The 20,414-nt window shown below is 38.9% G+C and overlaps 1 protein-coding gene across 1 annotated transcript; it reads left to right on the top strand.

Moving 5' to 3' along the window:
- The first annotated feature begins 41 nt into the window (after positions 1-41).
- Positions 42-17,093, top strand: LOC139726663 (phosphatidylinositol glycan anchor biosynthesis class U protein-like). The gene is made up of 11 exons (XM_071637652.1): positions 42-171; positions 3,980-4,044; positions 4,959-5,093; positions 6,756-6,859; positions 7,510-7,610; positions 8,815-8,924; positions 9,957-10,114; positions 10,921-11,064; positions 12,461-12,585; positions 14,906-15,048; positions 16,915-17,093. Exons 1-11 carry the CDS (start codon positions 42-44, stop codon positions 17,026-17,028), a joined length of 1,329 nt encoding a protein of 442 aa, XP_071493753.1. The 3' UTR covers positions 17,029-17,093.
- The last annotated feature ends 3,321 nt before the right edge of the window (positions 17,094-20,414 follow it).

Here is a 20,414-nt window from a genome sequence, read left to right on the forward strand (position 1 = left end):
AACATTGCACATGCTGTTGCCGTAGAGGGCCTAGATACAAGATGGCTGCGCCCACCGTTGTCACTACTGCAATCGGAGCACTTGTGAGGTCGATTCTGTTTTATTCTTTCGTGGCAGAATGGCTGATAGATCGTGTAGAAATTGCAACTCCCTTGACCTCATGGAAATCGAGTAAGGCTACCTTTCTTCATCTTTTGTTCATCTAAATTTGTTGTGCTTTGCCTTTCATAATGGGCCCAGCATAACCGCAGCAGCGACCCCATACGGACAAATACGTACCGTAAAGGGCTGTTACTGTGTTACAGCGCCCCGCGACGGGGTTAGGCCCAGCACAGCTTAGTCCCACACAGAGTCAAAAGGCAGCTCTGCTTCTTTAATTTACTTTGCTTTGCATTGGGGACTCATAACCATTTGATTTGCTTCATGTGCACTGGTCTGTATGTCTGGTTTTCAATAAATTGAAATGAAATGAATTGAATTCTGGTTCTGGTTCTGGTTGGGTTCTGCGCAATCACTGCCTGAAGGCTGTTATCCCGCGCAGCCGGTGTGAGCGGATTTATTTCTTAAAATTTTAAATTCTGAAATGAGCTTTTTTGACCAGCTCTTCTACATTGATTGCGTCAAGCATAATTTTAAAATCCTTTAAATTGGTAACGTCTCTTGTCTCTGGTGGTAGGAAGTTCCATTCCCTGGTTGTCCTTGGATAGAATGAGTGCTGGTAACATCAGTTCGGGAAACCCACTCACAAGGGGGGCCCCTCCTTATAAGTAACCCGTCCCCCTTATAAGTAACCCCGTCCCCCTTATAAGTAACCCCCGGGGCACCCCTTATAAGGAGTCTCCACGCTTTTTTGCAATGCAACGCGAAAATGAAAGGACTGCGGCAATTCGCTTGATTATGTCCATAAAGCTTCACAAGTTTCCTAGTTACTCACGAAATTTGAGCAAAATCGGTTTGAGGCATCATATCTAAAATCATGGATTTAAATGCGATGTCAAACGACCCATGCGAATGCTGACATGCGAGTGATTACTGGCGTGAGTGTCGCCAGGCGCGGCGGCGCGGCAATGCTTGAGTGCAGACGTGGCGACCGAGTACAGTACTCAGTCGCCACGTCTGCACTCAAGCATTGCCGCGCCGCCGCGCCTGGCGACACTCACGCCAGTAATCGCTCGCATGTCAGCATTCGCATGGGTCGTTTGACATCGCATTTAAATCCATGATTTTAGATATGATGCCTCAAACCGATTTTGCTCAAATTTCGTGAGTAACTAGGAAACTTGTGAAGCTTTATGGACATAATCAAGCGAATTGCCGCAGTCCTTTCATTTTCGTGTTGCATTGCAAAAAAGCGTGGAGACTCCTTATAAGGGGTGCCCCGGGGGTTACTTATAAGGGGGACGGGGTTACTTATAAGGGGGACGGGTTACTTATAAGGAGGGGCCCCCCTTGTGAGTGGGTTTCCCGAACTGACATGTCTTGTTGAATGAAGGCATCTCTAAAATGTTGGGACCTGTTTGTCGCCGTGTTGAGCCGGGTCTCTGACGTAGATGAACATTTGATGGGGTAATATTGTGTACTTCTTTAAAGATGGCAATCAATCGGAACTTGGTGCGGCGGTTTTCCAAGGTTTCCCATTGGAGTTTGGATAGGATGGATGTGACACTGGATCATTTGTCATAATTGTTTACGACAAAAATTGAATTGAATTCATGCGATAACACTAATGATAACGGCAACATGAAGGAAGAACTGTGTCTAGATTCTAACTGAAGAATTGTTTTACTTTTTTTAATGATATGATTCTGTATGTGTTTGTCTGGTCGTCTGTCGTATTTTGTGTCATCTCATTTGGCTTTTTTTCCCCTCTCATCAACCATGGGAATTATCTTTAATGTAAAAACACATTGTTTTCCCTTATCTCTTGTTTATTTTTATTTTTTTTACATTTTGAATGGTTTTGAAATTTGTATTATTCAACCGGCAATAATTTTTAGGTTTTCCCCGCAATTTTATACCAAAATTCCATCTCCTTTTTTCCACTATTTGAATTTTAATATTTCCCTTTCCTATCCTCCAAGCTCCATTTTTTTTAAATTGATTTATGGACTTGGTATGATAACTTATATGTATTTCCGCTTGATGTTGTGTCGATATCATATTCTTTACTTTTAGTTTTCGTGCTTTTGGGCATTGAAATTATTTACCCACTTCTACATTTTTACTTCCTTGCCCGCTCTTCTCCATCTTGCCATATTCGTTCTTATATACACAAATATATCTCCTTTCCTGTTGTGCAATTCCTGGTACTCTTACCTATCTTATTTTTTGATGCTCAGGTCTGATGTGTATAATACTGTAAAAGTGGTTTCTTTCGCGGTGGTTTTAGTTTCGCGCTTTTCGCGCTTTGAGGTTGAACCGCAAATTTAACATCACGCGAAAATGTTTTGAACTTGTTGCTTGTTACAACGCTATCATTACCGACCGCGAATTTAAACACACGCGAAAAAGTCGGCACCGATGGAAACCGCGAAAGTTTCTGTATGCGAAAGAAACCACTTTTACAGTATCCTTTTTTTATTTTTACGTATGCTTGTTCTATCAGTGTTATTTTGATTAAATCATTTTTTATGAGTCTGATGTAAAGCAACAGTATCAGCCTTTGAGCTGCTGGATTGTTATTTTATATTTGCACAATAAACCACATTGTTTTTTAATTGAATTGAATTGAATTGAACTGAATTGAATTGAAGTCTACAAATTACAAGCAATATATGCAATACACAGCGCAGCGTCATCGCACCATGTCCATGATGATCACGCACTGTCACTGAACATGCTGCATAATTGCATGTCATGATGTATTGGCTATGTAGTAGAGCCTAAATGAGATTTTGTTGTTGTTGTTTTACATTAATCATTGCAGTTATAAAATGCAGTGTACAAGGCAGGTTCTATTAGAATCTAAATTGTTGTAGACTGTAAAGCCCTAGCCCTAAATGTAAATAAGTGTTCAGTAATAATATTTAATAGAACCAACTAGACTCTAAAAGCATTTTGTTGTGTTTCATGGGATCAGACCAAGCTTTTTCAAAATGTAACTAACCAAGGGAATGTTTGCATCTTTTTCTTTGCTCAATCTTTTTAACTAATGTTAACCTATTAGAATGGTTGATCTGTTATGTTTAAAGTTAAATTAGATTGAATCAACAATATCAATCATGTCAATACTAAATAGGGTGAAATAGTTATACCATAGACTAACCCCGGGGCGCTCCTTCACACAGTTATACTGTGGGAGCCCGAACGCTTTTTGATCACAGTTAACCATAGACCAGACACATGTAAAATTGAAATTTAATGTGTTTTATCTACCAGCTCCTAAGATTTACCTTAATCAGTGACTAAATCTCTATTTCCTACAACTATGTAAGTAAAATACAACTGTGTAAAATAACATTACCGGTTACAATGTCTCTCTGATTGATGGTAAATTTACAATTACATGTTATGCACCATGATGGTCATGGAATTCTGGAGCTGGAGTGGAGTCTAGTTTTGCTAATCCCAACTCATCCCTCGATTTCCATCATTATAAATGTTTTAGATGTATATGTTATAGATGTTTTTAATGTTATAAATGTTATAAATGTTATAAATGTTTTATGTTATAAATGTTTATATGTTATATATGTTAGAGTGGGCCCCACTCACAAGCTGTGCTTCTTGGGGACTAGATGTTTGGTTTGGTTTTCAATAAATTGAATTGAATTGAATTGGAAATTGAATTGAATTTTGCCAGCAGACAGATACCAACTCTGGAGCAGTTTTCTTAAATTTTTCCTGAACAAAATCTGACTCTGTCATTACCAGGTCAGACTATATGGTAAAAGAAGTAGAAGGTCCAAGGATGAAAAACTGTGTACATTTCCACCTCAATTTACCGATGAATGCCTAATGACTTTGTTCTATACCACAGTGGTGGAGGGTCTTACTCTTCTGGATGCAGGCATCTCTCCCTATGCAGGAGATACATTTCATGAGGTGAGGCTTCTACAAGTTCTGATGTCTACACTCATCCAAGCATTGATTCTGCCCTTTCCTGTAGAAATACTGGCAGTGTATGAATAAATGCACATATTATGCAACTGTTGACAAACAATTTGGAGTGATGTTACGAAGGACATGCAATAGACAATTTGAACCTTGAAACTTGACAAAATAATCTCTGAAGCAGCTCTTTCCAAGCTTCACTGAGATGGGATGTGCTATATGACAGTAGGCGATGGTGCAGTCAACATTATAGAGTTTCTAATTACAATAAAAACAGTAATGTGCAACTTTAAAAAAACAATAACCCTGTTTCAAGGTTGTTAGCTGTGCTTCTCAACCGGTTTTCGAAGTGCACGCAGGTGGGCTGTGATGTTAGTCAATAATGAAATAAAAAAGATTCATATTTGATCATATTGAGGGCCTAAAAAACATGTAGGAGCCAAAGTTGGCCTCAGGTTAAGCAAAGGTTGAGAAGCCGGGGTTAAGAAAATAAAACACCCTGAAACCTACAGGAGGTTCTAACTCTCTGATAACAGGAATTGCAGCCTCCTGAAGAGCAGCGACTGTTGGAGCAGTAACTGCCATGGCTGGTAACTGGTTCTGGATGTGACTTAAAGAGAAAATTAATCAAATCAAGACAATGATTTGATTTTTGTTTGAAACATCAGTTTCTCAGTATACAAATAATGAGGTCACTTGGTGTTACAACTCATGTAGAAACAAAAAAAAAATAAAACAAAACAAAACTAATTGTCTATATCGTATGCAAGAACCAATTAATGTACAATTGTAGGACCATCAATCCATCGGCTCTTTGTCTATCTATATTTCCTACAGCTAGAATAAAAATTTGGTTTTAATCCAAACCCAATAAAACTGAATGTTTTCCCTGACTGCCCTCTCAGACTCCTCTCCTGCTGTACAGCTTCCACTACCTCCGCTCCATCTCGCCCAGTCTGGTGCCCCTGGTTTTTGTCATTGCTGACCTCTTGACAGCCTGGACTCTACGGTCAGCTGCTCAGATTGCCATCAAATTCTTGGTAAGAACACATACTGGAGGTAGCCTAGTGTTGTCATAAATTTTGGCTGCAACAAAACGAGCTCATCATGATGGAAACTTTAGAAGGCACTGCAGATATGCAGTCCATCCATATAAATTATGATGTTGTATGCTGAAGACAAGTGTAACCCACTTTCGTCAAATCTACAAATTCAGTACACACTTGTAAGAAAATGTTAAAAACTGATCTTTTGCCTCACTTCTAGTGATTTGATTGGATTTTATAGTTGTGGGTTGTTGTTTTTTTAAGCGCTGTGATATACAGTAAACCTCGCATGAGTCGAAGCTCTCGGGACTGACAAAAATGCGTCGACTTAAGTGAACTTCGACTCTCGCGAGAGTCGATTTTTTTTCGACTCACAGTTATGTACATGTATTATAGTACATTTGCATGCATGTGTGTGTGTGTGTGCTTGCGTGTGTGTGTTTGCATTCAAATTTGTCTGTTCTTGAAGATAATGTTCTTATTTTGTTCTAAATTGAACATGGAATTTGTATCAATACTAGTGTAGTTAAACGTAGTTCTGAGAATGTCTGCGCTAATGTGGCAACGTGCATGTGCTGTGTCCATGGTGCAACCATGGAGCTAGCTCCATGGTGCAACATAGGTAGCCATAAACCTACCATGAGACAAACACTCTCCCAGGCCCATCCCACCTCCATTGAACAAAACTCTACAGCCAGCCGGGCACGCACAAACAAGCTCCGCCCACTTGGCCTGTCACTAAAATATTAAAGCAGCGATTGGTTGACCAAGGAGTTCTGGCTTGACATGGATAAAGTATGGATGTGCTGTGTGTATGGATAAAGTATGGATCGATGTGCTGTGTGTATACATGTATACATGTGTATGTATTCGACATGCGTGCGGAGCAGTACGGTGAGTGTGCATGCTTACCTGCAGCAGGTCAGGGACGGGGTTCTGCGACATGCCGATTTTTTATTCTCCTCTAAATGTAATGAGAATGCCAGAGAAATTTTCTTCGGCTCAAGCGATGTAAACTACGTGTATTTTGTACAAAAGGGACTGAATGTTTTACTTCGACACAGCCGAAATTCGACTCTCGCACTTCGGCTTATCCAAATATTTCTTAGAAAAAACACATAGGGAAAAATCGGGACTTTTTATTTTGCTTCGAGTTAAGTGATTTTCGACTCACTCGACGTCGACTTATCCGAGGTTTACTGTAGTTGTACTGTTGTACTATATATGTATAGCATATCTGAATGCCTGGTGATGATGATGATGATGATGATTATAACAATGATAATGATAATAATCCATCAGGATTAAACTATGGAATTTTGATCACTACTGTCTAGAAATAACTGATTCAGCCATCATCAAAACACTTCTCTTATGTGGCTAATTATCAATGGGAGTGCAAATACAATTTATTGTTATTGCTTTTATTGAGAACCAGAAGAGTGTAGTCTCTACCTCATGTTGCAGATACAGCACAATTAAAGAAATAATAGGATTGGTGAATTGGAGGGCAATTGATGAACAAAGATACAGTGCAGGTCTATTTTGTTGGTAATCAAGGCAAGCACTGATTTATTGAAGCCTTTCTTTCACACTGAATGCATGGCAAGATTGAGAGTGGGAGTGAGAGAGTCCATTTTTCCATCTTTCCCTCAGTTCAATCAGCAGCAAGATGAGAAGAAGAACTATGCATCAGATGTTGGTCCATTACTCATCGCTGACAGGGATCTGACCGCTGTTCCAGACCTGGTGTTGGCAATGTAAGTTATCATTGGTTTGTAAGTTGTAAGTTTATCGTTGGTTGGAGTGTAGGAATTTGTTAATATGAATAGACCAATAGTTACAGCAATGGCTCATTATTATACTCACTAATATATGATGACTTTTATTTAATGATTTCTATCAAAAGCAATCATTAATTCATTATAGTGATCACCATTATCACAGTGTATGGTGATTACAATGATCACCAATATTCTTGTAACACAGCCAGGCCTAGATTCATGTTCAGTTTGGTTAGTTTTACTTTTAAAGATAGGAATGTGGTAGAGTGTTCCTCCCCTCAACATGATTGATTGAGGGTCAAATCATGTGTTTGCGTATCTGTTTCTGACAGAATGATATGTCTACTCATGTTCATGGGAATTTCTTCCCAATTCAAATCAGCCTTGTCCAAATTTGAATTGTAAGGTAAGAACATCACAGAATCATGTTTCTGGTATGCATTATATGTACATGATTTTTCCCAAAACTTATCAGTAGGAAGCTGTATTTTTCTGTTCATCACAATTTTTTTTTTCTTTAACACAAGAGAACAAATAAGAAATTGAATAATTTTACTAACTTCATGTTTTACACTGAAGTTTTCATGATTCTTTTTTAAGTTCTCTCATTTCCACCAAACATGCAGCTACCTACTATGTCCATTCAGCATTGTGACATGCGTCGCCCAGTGCAGCGTGGTCTTTGTCAATCTCGCTCTCGCCATCACATTCCTGACCACATTACAAGGTGAGGAACACTGTGTGAATAGAATCAGACCATGCTGGTGAGATTTTGCCTGTAGAATCAAGGGACTAGATATGTTTGCACAAGGGTTCCATGACATTTGCTCCTGCAACAATTGCTCCCATGAAACACATATATCTGCATGCTAAGCCAGACATAAATTCTACCCACTAATGTAACTCTAACCCTATTCTTAATCCTCACATCAAACTAACTCTAAATCCTATCACATCCCTAACCCTAAGTCCGTGGAGAAAATTAGACTGGAGCAACTGTCGCAGGAGCAAATGTCTTGTCATCTTGCACAATACAGTTGCTGATCAACATAACATTTTGCCACATGAGAAACACAAGTACGATCTTCTTCTTCACACAATGATTTCCATTGTGTTGCAGCTTTGTAATGGCATGGAACAGCAGTCAATGAGTTTGTTCTGCTTTGAAATGCCAAATGTGTTTCTTCAACATAAACAGTATGATAACATGTGTATTATCCTGTAACTGGGAACTTGATGAGGATGTTTGTCTTGAGATGGTAATGTAATACTTTTGATGATGACTTACCATGGTATAACAAGGGAATATTTGCATTAAGAAATTCCTAGATTTTGAGAGCAACATGCTTTGCAGACATCTTGAAATGAGTGAGAAAAGTAAGAAATCTACCACATCCTTCACTTGGATCTCAATTTGATAATAAAAGTGTTAATGTAGATAAAGAAGGAATTCTCTGACTTTTGAATTACTTCCACTTTTAAACTTTGTCCAGTAATTATGTCTGTAGTATGTTCATAATTGTACCCATGGAATTTTTCAAAATCCTAAGCCAAGTCATCTTTCATCCAGATGCACCCTTATATAGGTTACTGTTTACGCCGAATATTTCCTTAGGTTTTTATTTTCATGAATTTTGTGAGTCAGGTGCTATTTGCGAAATGCTAACTCTAATGTGGACATGAATGTGGCATGCATGCATACATTTCTTTGTTCAGTACTGTACTTCACAATTGCAAATTTAACCACTGGCAAAATTGTTGGAAGTCCCGATTCGCAAAAACATAGACTTGCTAAATACATGCATATGCATGTTCAGTACTCTGTATATCAATTAATCTCCTTCAATCCGAAATGATTGGTGCAAACATCCATGTGTTTATTGATGGGGAGCCTCTTGGAATGCCATTATTCTCTGCTTCTGTCCCTGTAGGAAACTTGGGCGGGGCAACTCTCTCCCTAGCCTGTGCCTCCTACCAGTCCCTCTATCCTGCCATGATGATCGTTCCCATGGCGATGCATATGGCTCTCGTTAAGCTTGAGGTAAGCATTGAGTGTAAGCTTCAAACAATCTTTGCCGTGGTGTAAGTTTGGAGTCAGGTAGATTGGTAGAAAGATAGACCTAGAGACATAGTGATGGAATGATTGATTGATAGGTAAAAGGGACTGCATTTACAAATACACGCACGTAATATGTTTTTTTATTTTTATTTTTTATTCAGTTTTCTTTACCCAGGGTAGCCCCATCAGTGGTTTACACACTGTTATCCTAGGGGGCCCTGCAACAAAATGACAAAATATAACAGTTCAACATACACAAAATAACAAATAAAATCAAGGACATCCCTTTTTACATCGTAACATCAACACAATATCAATATTCTATATAAATGTATAAATGCAAAATTAGTCTTTGGTGATAATGATACACAAGCTCACATTGTTTGAAAAATAAAATGATATCTTAACATTATACAAGAATATCAAAAATAACAGAATTCTACCCCAAGTGAGATATGTATGCTCTTACGAACGCTTGAAGGGAGGTGGCGTTTCGGACTTCAGCAGGGAGCTTATTCCAAATACATGATGCATAGTGTGAAAACGATTTTTTTCCTGCTTGAGTTTTAACTTGTGGAATTATTAGACCATTATTACTTGCATTTCGTGTACTATATGAGTGTGTGTTACCAAGGAGCGTAATGAGTTCTCCTACACAATGAGTATACCTACACAAATACTCACACACCACATGATACACCTGCAAAGTGTATGTAAATGACATTCAAACAATAATATGGCTAAGCTTGAAACTCTAAACTCAGTGTGTGTTAACATGTGTTTTTAAAAGATGTCAGGATTAGTGTCATGTGAAGCATTTACAATTTTCTTTGAACAATAATTTAGAAATGCCAGTAGATGTCTACATTTTGTTAGCGGATTTGTTGCCTTGTTGGCTCGATATTTTCAATCTGTTTGATGAAATGATGGTTGTCAGATTAAATGATCTAAGAAAGAGTTAAAGGGATAATGTACTAGAATAAATTTGATGTATTTTTCTCTGATTTGCTTCAGACATTGAAAGACAAGACACAGAGCTACCGCAGAGTGGAGGCTGTGAAGACCATGGCAAAAGTTGTTGTCTTTTTCTGTGTCTGGATGGCATGTCTTATGGGTCTTTCCTTCCTCATGTTGAACTCTTGGGAGTTCTTGGGGTCTACCTATGGCTTTGTGTGAGTGCAAGCTGTGCCTGAAACTTAAAACTTGAGGGGGAATGAAGCCAAACATATATGTAGAGTGAGGGAATGCAGCAATATTAGTAGAACATATCAGCAAAGTTTGAGGAATATCAGACAATCTGTTGAAAAGTTATTAATTTTTGAAGCTTCGGTGCAACCATGGCTGGATGAGGAGACTACAACAGTTTGTGATGTTACTGCAGGACAACAATATAAAGAAAACGGAAAGAGAATTCAACATATTTTCATTTTTCTAGCATAATGAAAGAGCACTTGACTTGCCTCTTTAAGAAAATAGGGGAAATGATATTACCCTTAACCTATGTCGGTAACAAGTCTAGGGAATGTGTACTTTTCATATAAAATGAAATGAGGATGAACAATCCTACATCAAAATAGCATAAGACACAAGTAAATGAGAGGTATACCACCTTAGCAGTTATCTAACTTTTTCTTCTTCCCTCCTCCAGACATCAGTGATGTCAGTAAAACACCCAAAACTGGCAGTGCTTTCTTAACCCGTTGAGAACGAGTCCCGAGTATACTTGGGCAAGTGTCTATGGGAAATGCGTGTTGTAGCAAAATCAGCCCATCCTCAACAGGTTAATGAAGTCCTAACATCACAGAATATGTTTAGATATGGAAAAAATAAATGAATGAATGAATATACAGAGAGACACCTAACTCTGTGCTGCATATTCAGTTTTAATTCGCTTTTTAAAGTTTTGTCTTGCATAGACAAATATTTGCCTTGCATTTTGTTTATAATGGTTTTTGTTTGTTTTTTGTCGTTTGTTCAGGTTGGCTGTGCCAAATCTTCAGCCCAATCTAGGACTCTTCTGGTATTTCTTCACAGAGATGTTTGACCACTTCAGAACTTTCTTTCTCTGTGTATTCCAAATCAATGCATTCATCTATACAGCACCACTGGTGCTGAAATTAAGGTGAGATCAGCTATCACTGCCTTATGTTTGTTATCTCTGTGAGCTTTATCCTGTTTGCATTTCTGATTTTCATAAGCCTTTTAAATTTCCTCTTGTAGTACAAAGGATGTACATTTACCACGTAAACGTTAACAACATTTTTTTTTGATCCATTTCATTTCTCTGTTCTTCAGTTAGTTGTGCTGTGCCTAGCCAAAGTTTGTTACTGTATGCACCATATATTTTGCAAATTGGGACTTCCTGACATTTTTGCAAGTGGTCAAATTTGTGATAATGGAGGACAGTAATGAACTAAGACATGTACACATGCCGTCGCATTCATGTTCAGATCAGAATTAACAATTAACGTGTAGTTAAATTTGCTAATAGCACCCGACTTGAGAAATTTGGAATTCTGGAAGTGCCTTGCCAATGATTTTATTAGACTGGTGAGCGCTTTTCCCATAGTAACGACAGTAAGCAGTTTGTAATGTCAGGGAAGGATTGTTTGTTATTTTTCACAGGATTACACTCTAAAGACTTATCTAATTGAGGTCATACATTCATATCACCCTTTCATATTTTAAAGACACTCAGTCGTGGCGAGTGGTTTGTGCGGCACGGAGACGAACGCAACACGCTGCCTCCCCCATTCTGTATCAAATGTAGTGACCCCTGAATGAGAATAGCGCTGGCTCAATGGGTCAGCGAAAAAACGGTAGGCTACAAGAGAGCTCCCTGTGCTTATCTCCTAACCCAAAATGGCTGTCCCAGCGAGCCACGAGAGCTTCCGAATGGACGCACACTCTCAGTGCGCATGCGCATGAAGAGAGGCCAAAAGAGCCATGCGTCTTCTGGCCTCTCTCTTCCAATCACCGCGGCTCGCGGTGACAATATTTGTGTATGATGCGTACACACACACACACACACACACACACACACACGCCGCAGCGTCTTCTGGCCTCTCTCCTCCAATCACCGCAGCTCGCGGTGACAATGTTTGTGTATGATGCGTACACACACACGCACACACACACACTTGTCTTAGTGGTAGCATTGTCCCACACGTTTATGGATATAGCACCGAGTCTGGCATTGCGCAATTGCATGCACAAACTTCGGTCGTTCGGAGTTTACGTACCATTAGGGATGGCGATCGGCTGCCTTTAAGTTCCAAACCTCTGTGCCAAATGTTCCCTTTATTTCACTGAATTTTTTCTACCCTTTACAGCAGGTTCCACTATATTTCAAGAGTAAAGAAGACACATCTTTTTATGATTTTAATAGAGATATGTGTCATAGTGATTTAATTCATGTGCATGAAGCACTTCTTCGTTCTAATAGCTTGCTACAGTTTGAAACGTGCTGTATCTCACATGATGGTGTTTTTTGTTGATTGTCTCCCTCTTGTGACCAGAAAGCATCCGCTGTTTGTGATGATGGTTCAGTGTATGCTGATCTCAATCTTCAAGTCATACCCTGGTGTGGGTGATACCACCATCTACCTGGCCCTTCTCCCAGTCTGGTCCCATTCTTCCCACTGTGAGTAAACCCATAACCAGCCAGCCAGCCAGCCAGGCTGCTCTCTTCATTAACGCACTTCATGCAGACAGGCTCACGTACAAAATGTGACCGTGCGTCACAATAACAACAAAAGTCGCACCCCTTGATTTTACATGAGGACTCAAAAAAGGTGAAATGGGTCAACTGTGTCAATCTGAGTTTTTCATATTTTCTAAAGAGCTATCCTTCTTCTACGTTATTCTTAAGTTTGGGATCATAACATGAATGGGAAAGTATGTTTTGAGCAGTTTTTCTACAACCCTTTTTTGGGGGAGAGTAGAATGATCAGCTATGTCTTAGAGGCCCCCTTTCATTTCTTGAAATCCTATGCATACTTTTTCATGTCTAATAACTTTTAAAAGGATAATGCTACTGCTTTGAAAGTTGGCATTAATTATGGACAGAATGTGTTAATAGAGCATGCTTAATTTCAGCTTAATCTGATAATCCCTTCATAGTTGTTGCTCTGGTTGTTAACATCTTGTGTTTTGTCCCTCTCATCACACAGCTAGCACGGCTTGGTAAAGATTAAGCGCTTGAATAGAACCTGTACTTCAGAGCCTCTTTTCTCAGTTCACATTTCTCCAGAGTGTGTGCTTTCTTTCCAGTATTAAGATAGGTTAGGGAAATTGATTTTTAGTTAGGGGCATATTCTGAAAGAGCAGACTGTAAGCTTTAAAATGATGTATAGCTCAATTCAAATGGACCCTCCTAACCTATCTAGAAATTGGAAAGAAAGCACGCACTCTGGAAAAATGTGAACTGAGGAGAGAGGCTCTGAATTGCAGGGTCTATTCAGGCGCTTAATCTTTACCAAGCCATGCTGGCTGCGCAATGAATGGGACAAAAAACAGGATGTAAACCACCATAGCAACAACAATGAAGGGATTATCAGATTAAGGTGAAATTGAGCAGGTTCTATTAGCACATTCTTGCCAAGATTTATACCAACTTTCAAAGCAGCAACATCATCCTTTCAAAAGTTATTAGAGTTGAGTGTGAAGAGTGTGTAAAGGATTTTTTAAAAATGAAAAGAAGCCTGTGAGACATGCCTAATCACACCGTTCTAACAAGGAAAAAAAAACATGTTCTAGAGAAAAAACAGCTTAAAACACACTTTCCCATTTGTTTTATGATCCCAAACTTAAGAATAATGTAGAAGAAGAACAGTTCTTTCAGAAAATGTCATGTAAAACTCAAGATTGATTAGGTTGACCTGTTTCACCCTTTTTCATTCCTTATGTAAAACAGGGCTACACACTAATCCATTTTTTTTTCTACTGGTCCGACTTGTCTGTCGCACCAATAGGTACCCAATTTTTCCATGTTTTACTGGTCCAATGCTGAATAAGTCACTGGTCCGACAGTGATTTTTAGTGGTAAGGGACCGGCGAACCAGTGCCAGTGTGCAGCGTTGTGTAAAATCAGGTGATGCGACTTTTCATTGGTTTTGTGATGCACGGTTACATAATTACCATAAAACCAGACATTTTCGTGTGCATGAAACTTTTGCACATTTCACAAGGAGCAAAGATTCACGAAAGTAAAATGCATGCAAAAGTTTTTGTCTGCATTATGCATTGAATGCCAGTGGCAATTTGTGTAAGTTTCATGCTGCAAAAAAGTCTGTTGGCTCCAACTTTTGAAACTTTCATGCCACAAATATTTCTGGTTTTACAGTATCCTTGTGAATTGCAGATGGTATTTTGATATTCATTATCAATTCCAACCCACTGCTTCCTACAAAGTATGTTTAGCATGCTTTGGAATAAAAATAATGAGATGGCATTAGTCTTCAAATGACAACAGAAAGAGCAAACTTATCAAACTTGCCAAAAATTGTATGCACTATTCATGTAAATTTGCGTTGAAGATTTGTCCCAATAAAATCATGACTTCCTCTTATCTGTGAATCTCTGCTTGCTACATGTGCAGTGAAACCTGCTCAAATAAAACGTATCCTGTAATCCCTTCCTGAATACCACATTGTAGCAAACTCTTTAAAATCATGACTTGCAACATACAAGCTTTTGTCATTTACTAGGTTTCTCCTATTACATGTTATTCCTATTTGCATACATATTTGTTTCTTTCCATCTCAAATTGAATATTTTGTGTTGCACTTCTCTCTTAAAATCAAATGGAATGTAAAATTGCATGCCATGTGGAATATGGAAAAAAAAATAGTATGAATGAAGAGTGTACTACAGTAGTTTGAAAAAAACCAGCAACAATGATGTGAGATGAAAGAGAGTAAATTTCTTGTTGGTAAGGTGAAATGTTTCTTCATTTCCTGCAGATTTCCGCAATGGTTTGGTGGTTGGAGTTATGATGGTCCTCTCCACAGTGCTAGCTCCCGTCATCTGGCATCTCTGGATCTACGCTGGCAGCGCCAACGCAAACTTCTTCTTTGCCTTCACCCTGATTTATAACACAGCCCAGGTAAGTTTGCAGTCATGACTGGCACTGCATGTCTCATTTATTGGTAGTAGAAGAGACATTGACACGCTTGAATGACTATTGCAACCCAAAAGTCCAACAGAAATTGGGTCACCTTGTAGCGTTGTGCCTAGATATAGGGAGATAGTGCACATGTGGAAAGGATTGTATTGTGGTCATTACCCTTCATTTGTCATTGAGTTTAGTAGACATATAGAGAAATAAAACTTTTGGCAGTGTTACAGTAGTGTCAGGGATAACATTTTGTAGGAACTTGCAAATAAAGTAGAAGTCCAGTATGGAGCCGGTCTGCTTTGCTATGTTGCCCTTGGAGTTCATCAAGGGTAACAAAGTTGGCATGTTGGCACTGGGCAGCCATTACTATATGGCTAATTATGTGCAAAGTGCATGACCCCTCACTGAACTTGGCTACTTTGGGTAATTTCTGGTGGGGTCAGGTGAGATAGTGGTCAAGTGAAATCCTGGATTTTGCTGCACTAGCAAATTAATGTAGAATACCTCAGATGTCCAGTGACTGTAAGTATTGTAATACTGTTGCAGTTGGCAAAGGTGATCATCGGTTTCAATACATCTTGATTGTTTCTGACCAAAGCATCAACAGAACTCATATCATTAGTAACCATCTAAAACCTTTACAGACATTCAAGTTTTCTTCATAGTGACTGTTCTGTCCCAAAAGCAGCTTACTGTTAGATGAAAAGTAGCAAATTTTTTGCAAGATACAGCATACAACTGATACTGAGTGTCATATGAAAGTTTTTGATGTTGTGCTGTAATGTTCACGCAGCACAGGAATGCTGCCAGCATACCTGCAAAAGTGTTAAAAGAAGGAAGCCTGAGACAGAAAATTGAATTTCTTTCTTCATATTTTACGAGCAGTGTCTGGCTGATTTAGAGAGCTTTCCAACAGTAGCCTCCAAGCACCAGTTCTTTTGAAGTTGTATCCTAATGAGTAGGAAATCTAGCAACATCTGACACGTACATGACATTTAGACCCAATAAACTGCATACCACATACCACATTAGAGTAAAATTAAAGGTCAAAGTGACATGTGTAGTCAGACTCTAAAGTCAGAATTAACAGTCATGGGATTGATGTTAATGAAAAACCTGTAAATCATCCAAATTTGCAATATATGTCAACTAGATTGACAGATGTAGAGCAGAAGTTATGGCTGAGTGAAGTAGTGCTTATGTCCAAATTAATGGCTGCGTGCAAAGACTTGGCACCTCCCTGCATTTGCTGCTATGTTTATTTTACTTCATGGGGTAGAAAATGCTGTAAAATTCTCCGGAAATAAAAGTTGGCATCAAGCTCACATTGAGACTAGTCTGTGTATGAGGCACCAGTGGTTCAGCCATTTTAGTACTTTCACTGTCTGCTTGTATTCCCTGTGAAGGTCATGTTGTTCTAATCTATATTTGATTACATTGTTGAAGGTTATCAGGTTTGTAATTAGAACGTTTTTACTCCTAAAGGAGTATACAGGTAGGTTATGATTAGGAGGTGACATTGTCACAATATTCTAATCATAACAGTTTAGATATTTATTGAAGGGCCATCTAAGGCAATCGTACCCTGCTCAGAGAGTCCGCATGAGATAGAAACAAATGCAGTATCCTAAATTTTATTTCAACCCTGTTTGCAGACCTGTCTATGTTCTATTTCTTTAATCTCTTATGGAGAAATTTCCAGATTGTTTTTGTGTTCATCATACACTTAACCTTATCAGATGATCTTACTTGAGGAATGTCTAGCCACTCTAAGCTAATGTTTTATCTTTGTTTGTAAACCATTACACCACGGTAATCTTGTATACGTTTCTTGCGTGCATTTCTTTGTTTCAGATCTTCTTGATCACAGATTTGGTGTTTGGTTTCTTGAGACGAGAGTTCGCCCTCAAACATGGCATGGAAATTCTGGATGAGTGTGGCAAGAAGCGAGAAGTCAGACTACAGTAGGACTGACAGACAGAACGCGTGAAAAGAAACGTCTCTCTCTTACCGCCATGCTGCCTGTGAAGGAGTGATTTGTGGATTAAAGAATACTTTGCTTCACTAAGACTGAGGAAGACCCTCCTCCAGAGTGCCTTTGTTGCCATATTTAATGTGAGGTCCGCGCAGTGTGTAGGGTTCGCCTGCAGCTCGGGAGATGTAGGTTCATTGAGATTGTGCAGTGTGTGGTTAGAGTTCAACATGTCTGGCATTGCCTGGGTGGTAGTAAACACTTTGTGGTGAAAGGTTTCCAGGTTACTCTGTATCAATATGGTCTTTACATGTCAGTAAAACAAACGTAACTGAAGATTTTCTGACCGAGTAGATCTCTCCACATCGACTGTAAATCAGTGTGGGCTGAAAAGGAAAGTTGGAAAACAGTGCGGTTTTTTGCGTTTGCGTGTGTGTCAACATTTGCCAATGAAACATAAGTTGGAAATGTTGAGGTAAGGGACTACATCTTGAAGAATTCAGTCACAAGCCATTTGAAAACTGAATTAGCCTTCCTTTCAGGTGTTTCAAGGAAAATTTGCATGGTCTTATTTCGGAGTTTTGTATGTTTAAAAAACAGTAATTATGACAAATTGAAGTCAGTGAATAACAAGATTTGACCCCACCCCCTGCGACAGCATTCCTTTCGCTCAAGAGAAGCAATCCAGTTACTTTGTTTCTTAGAGATGATGTAATACTTGTGGTTTCCACTTGAAGTTGTGTTTTCTTTCGTTCAGATCATTTCCTGTAGATGCAAATGATTTGTTCTTCAATTAGTGATCAGTACAGCAAGTTATGAGTAGAAGTCAAGAGAACTTACAGATATGTCATGTAAACTCAGAACTCATAAATCGCACTGAGACATACACACATATTCATGTATATACAATATGTGTGCGTGTTTTCAAATTCACATGCACATGTCCAGTTACCTGGAAGTATGTAATAAATTAGAAAGAGCAAAGATCATTACTGATGGTTTGACTCACTTCTCGTAGTATTACAGTGATGCACTGTATATGTTACATGTAGCAGTCAGCCATCGTAAACAATGGTATGACATAGTCTTTTTTTATTCAGATTTCATAGTTTGCAGTCGTATGATCAGTACACCATAGTTACATGACTCATTGCAAAATCATTGACAATAGCATGCTAAATGTAGTTTCAAATCAGACCTTACAGCTCTGCATTACAACAGATCTGTGTTTTGTTTGATATACTGTACATTGTATATATCTGCTTCTGTGCTTGTCTAGTTATGGATCTTGCCCTTGCAATTATATAAAATTGCAATATAGGTTTATGAAATCAGGGAACTGCAAGATGTCACGTGTCAAAAGTGTGCAAACAAGATTTTTTTGTAGCCAAATATGCATCGTTTTTGTTGTATGAGTGCAGAGTTTAAGTTATGTTATGCATTTGGTGTATACTAGTGATTCCCACAGTATGGACAGAATTTCCCAAAGTGGGTCTGTATGCTGGAGACTAGCTGTAAGCAGCCAATAGTCATAAAGTCAGTCACCTACTGTGTTCTGGTATACCACCTACTGTTTTGTAGTATATCCCCTATTGAGGGAGTCCAAGCACATCTATTACCATCATCCAGCATAGTGTGTAGTTACAGGTAGTCATTACGCCCTCTAGAGTCCAAGTCAAGTTATGCATAGGAAACTTATGTTATGAATGCTGATACAAGGTATAACAAGATATCAAATGTTATGAGGAAATTTTCCCTGGACAATAATTTTGAAATATCTCACCAACTTTACAAGTCAGTGTACTGCACTATTCTTTATCGGCTTTAAACAAATTAACTGTTATAAGATGTGCAGAATGTCATAACTTCCAAACAAAGAAAATTCAGAGGATAGAACCTGTTATACTGAGATTCCATATAAATGCCTAAGTGACCGCAGAGTTATTACATGGTAAGAGCAAAAATGCTCAGTATACTGTATAATTCTCTTGTCTACATTTCTGCTGGTGTTGCTGTATGTATGACCTATTGAAGTCTTTAAGTGTGTAGAGTTCTGTGTTATGACCCATTGTATTTCCTCCTAGGAAAAGACAAAACAGAACCAATAGTCCTGTGTCTTTTTAACTCTTAACGTGCCATGGTCGCCGAACGGCGACCTTAGTCCTGACGTGCCATGGTCGCCGATCGGCGACTAAGAACATCGAGAAAAGCATTGATCATTTAAGTTCTTGTGGTACCGTAATGTGTTACACCAAGCAACTGCCAATGATGTGTACTGGTAGCTGATTAGCATAGCCATCGTTTCCACTAAAAATATGAGCATGCTTACATTAGAAAATTTTGAGTAAATACACGATTTTTCAGCTAGATGTATTTTTTTCGCGTCGGGAAAATCCGCAGCGGGCGCACCCTCTGCGAGATGTGTATGGATCAAAAGTCTCATAGGTAAACCACGCGTGTGTATGCTATTCACTCTGCGTGTATTGTCTATGCAGTTCCACTCACATTGTTCCGCTTGGACGCTGTCCTGCGGGAAGCTGCTTTGATTTTGTCCCTCAAGAGGGTCAGCTTTCGTTCGTCGGTCAAGTCTTTCATCCTTTTGTTTTGGTGATCGTCACTAATTGTCCCCACGCTAGCATAGGAATTGCGCGCGGACAAAGGCCTGCCGATTTCAATAGAGTACACCCGCCCACGGTCCGCTTAGACAAAAGGAGGATTAGCAGGTTCTTGCTTGTCAGGTGGACAAAAGACACTATTCCAGGGCCCGGGACAATTACCTTATTTTCAAATACAGAATCTGGGACTAAAGGACTCCGATTTGGGAATTAATTTCTGAGGCAGAAAGAGAAATTGCTAGGACAAAATAAACTGCTAGTATCTTTGGAATCATACAATTCTAGAAGGCAATTTTGTTATCATTTGAAAGAGGAAATGTTGCTCTAAAACTTTCTCACAGAGTCAAGGGAGCGTTCCATTGAAGAAAAAACACGACTGACTCTTTTTTTGTTTCCACACTACACAAAAATTTTTAATAATTTTTGGGATGAATCAAGTATTTCTGCAATATTTCAGATTCAGATAGATATTTTGGCAAACTGACTGCATGACACGAAAGAGCAAACATTTCTTGATATATGTTGTGTAGAACTCAATTCAAAACAGTCAATAGTTTCAGAGATATGGCGGTTTTAAATTTCATTGTCAGTCCAGTTTCGAAACGTTCTGGCATTAGGTAAAAACCTCTGCCACGTTAGGGGTTTTGGGCCTGGCACATTAAGAGTTAAACACCACACACACACACACACACACACACACACACCTAGGATTACATACAGTGTATGCAGATTTTAATCATTATCACTAGAGCACCACATATATCCAC

This window comes from Diadema antillarum, unplaced genomic scaffold (genome assembly GCF_040938485.1).
Source record: "Diadema antillarum isolate AM-2024a unplaced genomic scaffold, OU_Dant_1.0 scf00000017, whole genome shotgun sequence".
NCBI classification, from domain to species: Eukaryota; Metazoa; Echinodermata; class Echinoidea; order Diadematoida; family Diadematidae; genus Diadema; species Diadema antillarum.

Bases quoted from the DNA above. Each gene is read 5' to 3' on its own strand.
- LOC139726663 (XM_071637652.1), top strand. From the start codon at position 42: ATGGCTGCGCCCACCGTTGTCACTACTGCAATCGGAGCACTTGTGAGG. The intron at 172-3,979 runs GTAAGGCTACCT...TCTATACCACAG, and splicing joins CTTGACCTCATGGAAATCGA to TGGTGGAGGGTCTTACTCTT. The intron at 11,065-12,460 runs GTGAGATCAGCT...TCTTGTGACCAG, and splicing joins CCACTGGTGCTGAAATTAAG to AAAGCATCCGCTGTTTGTGA.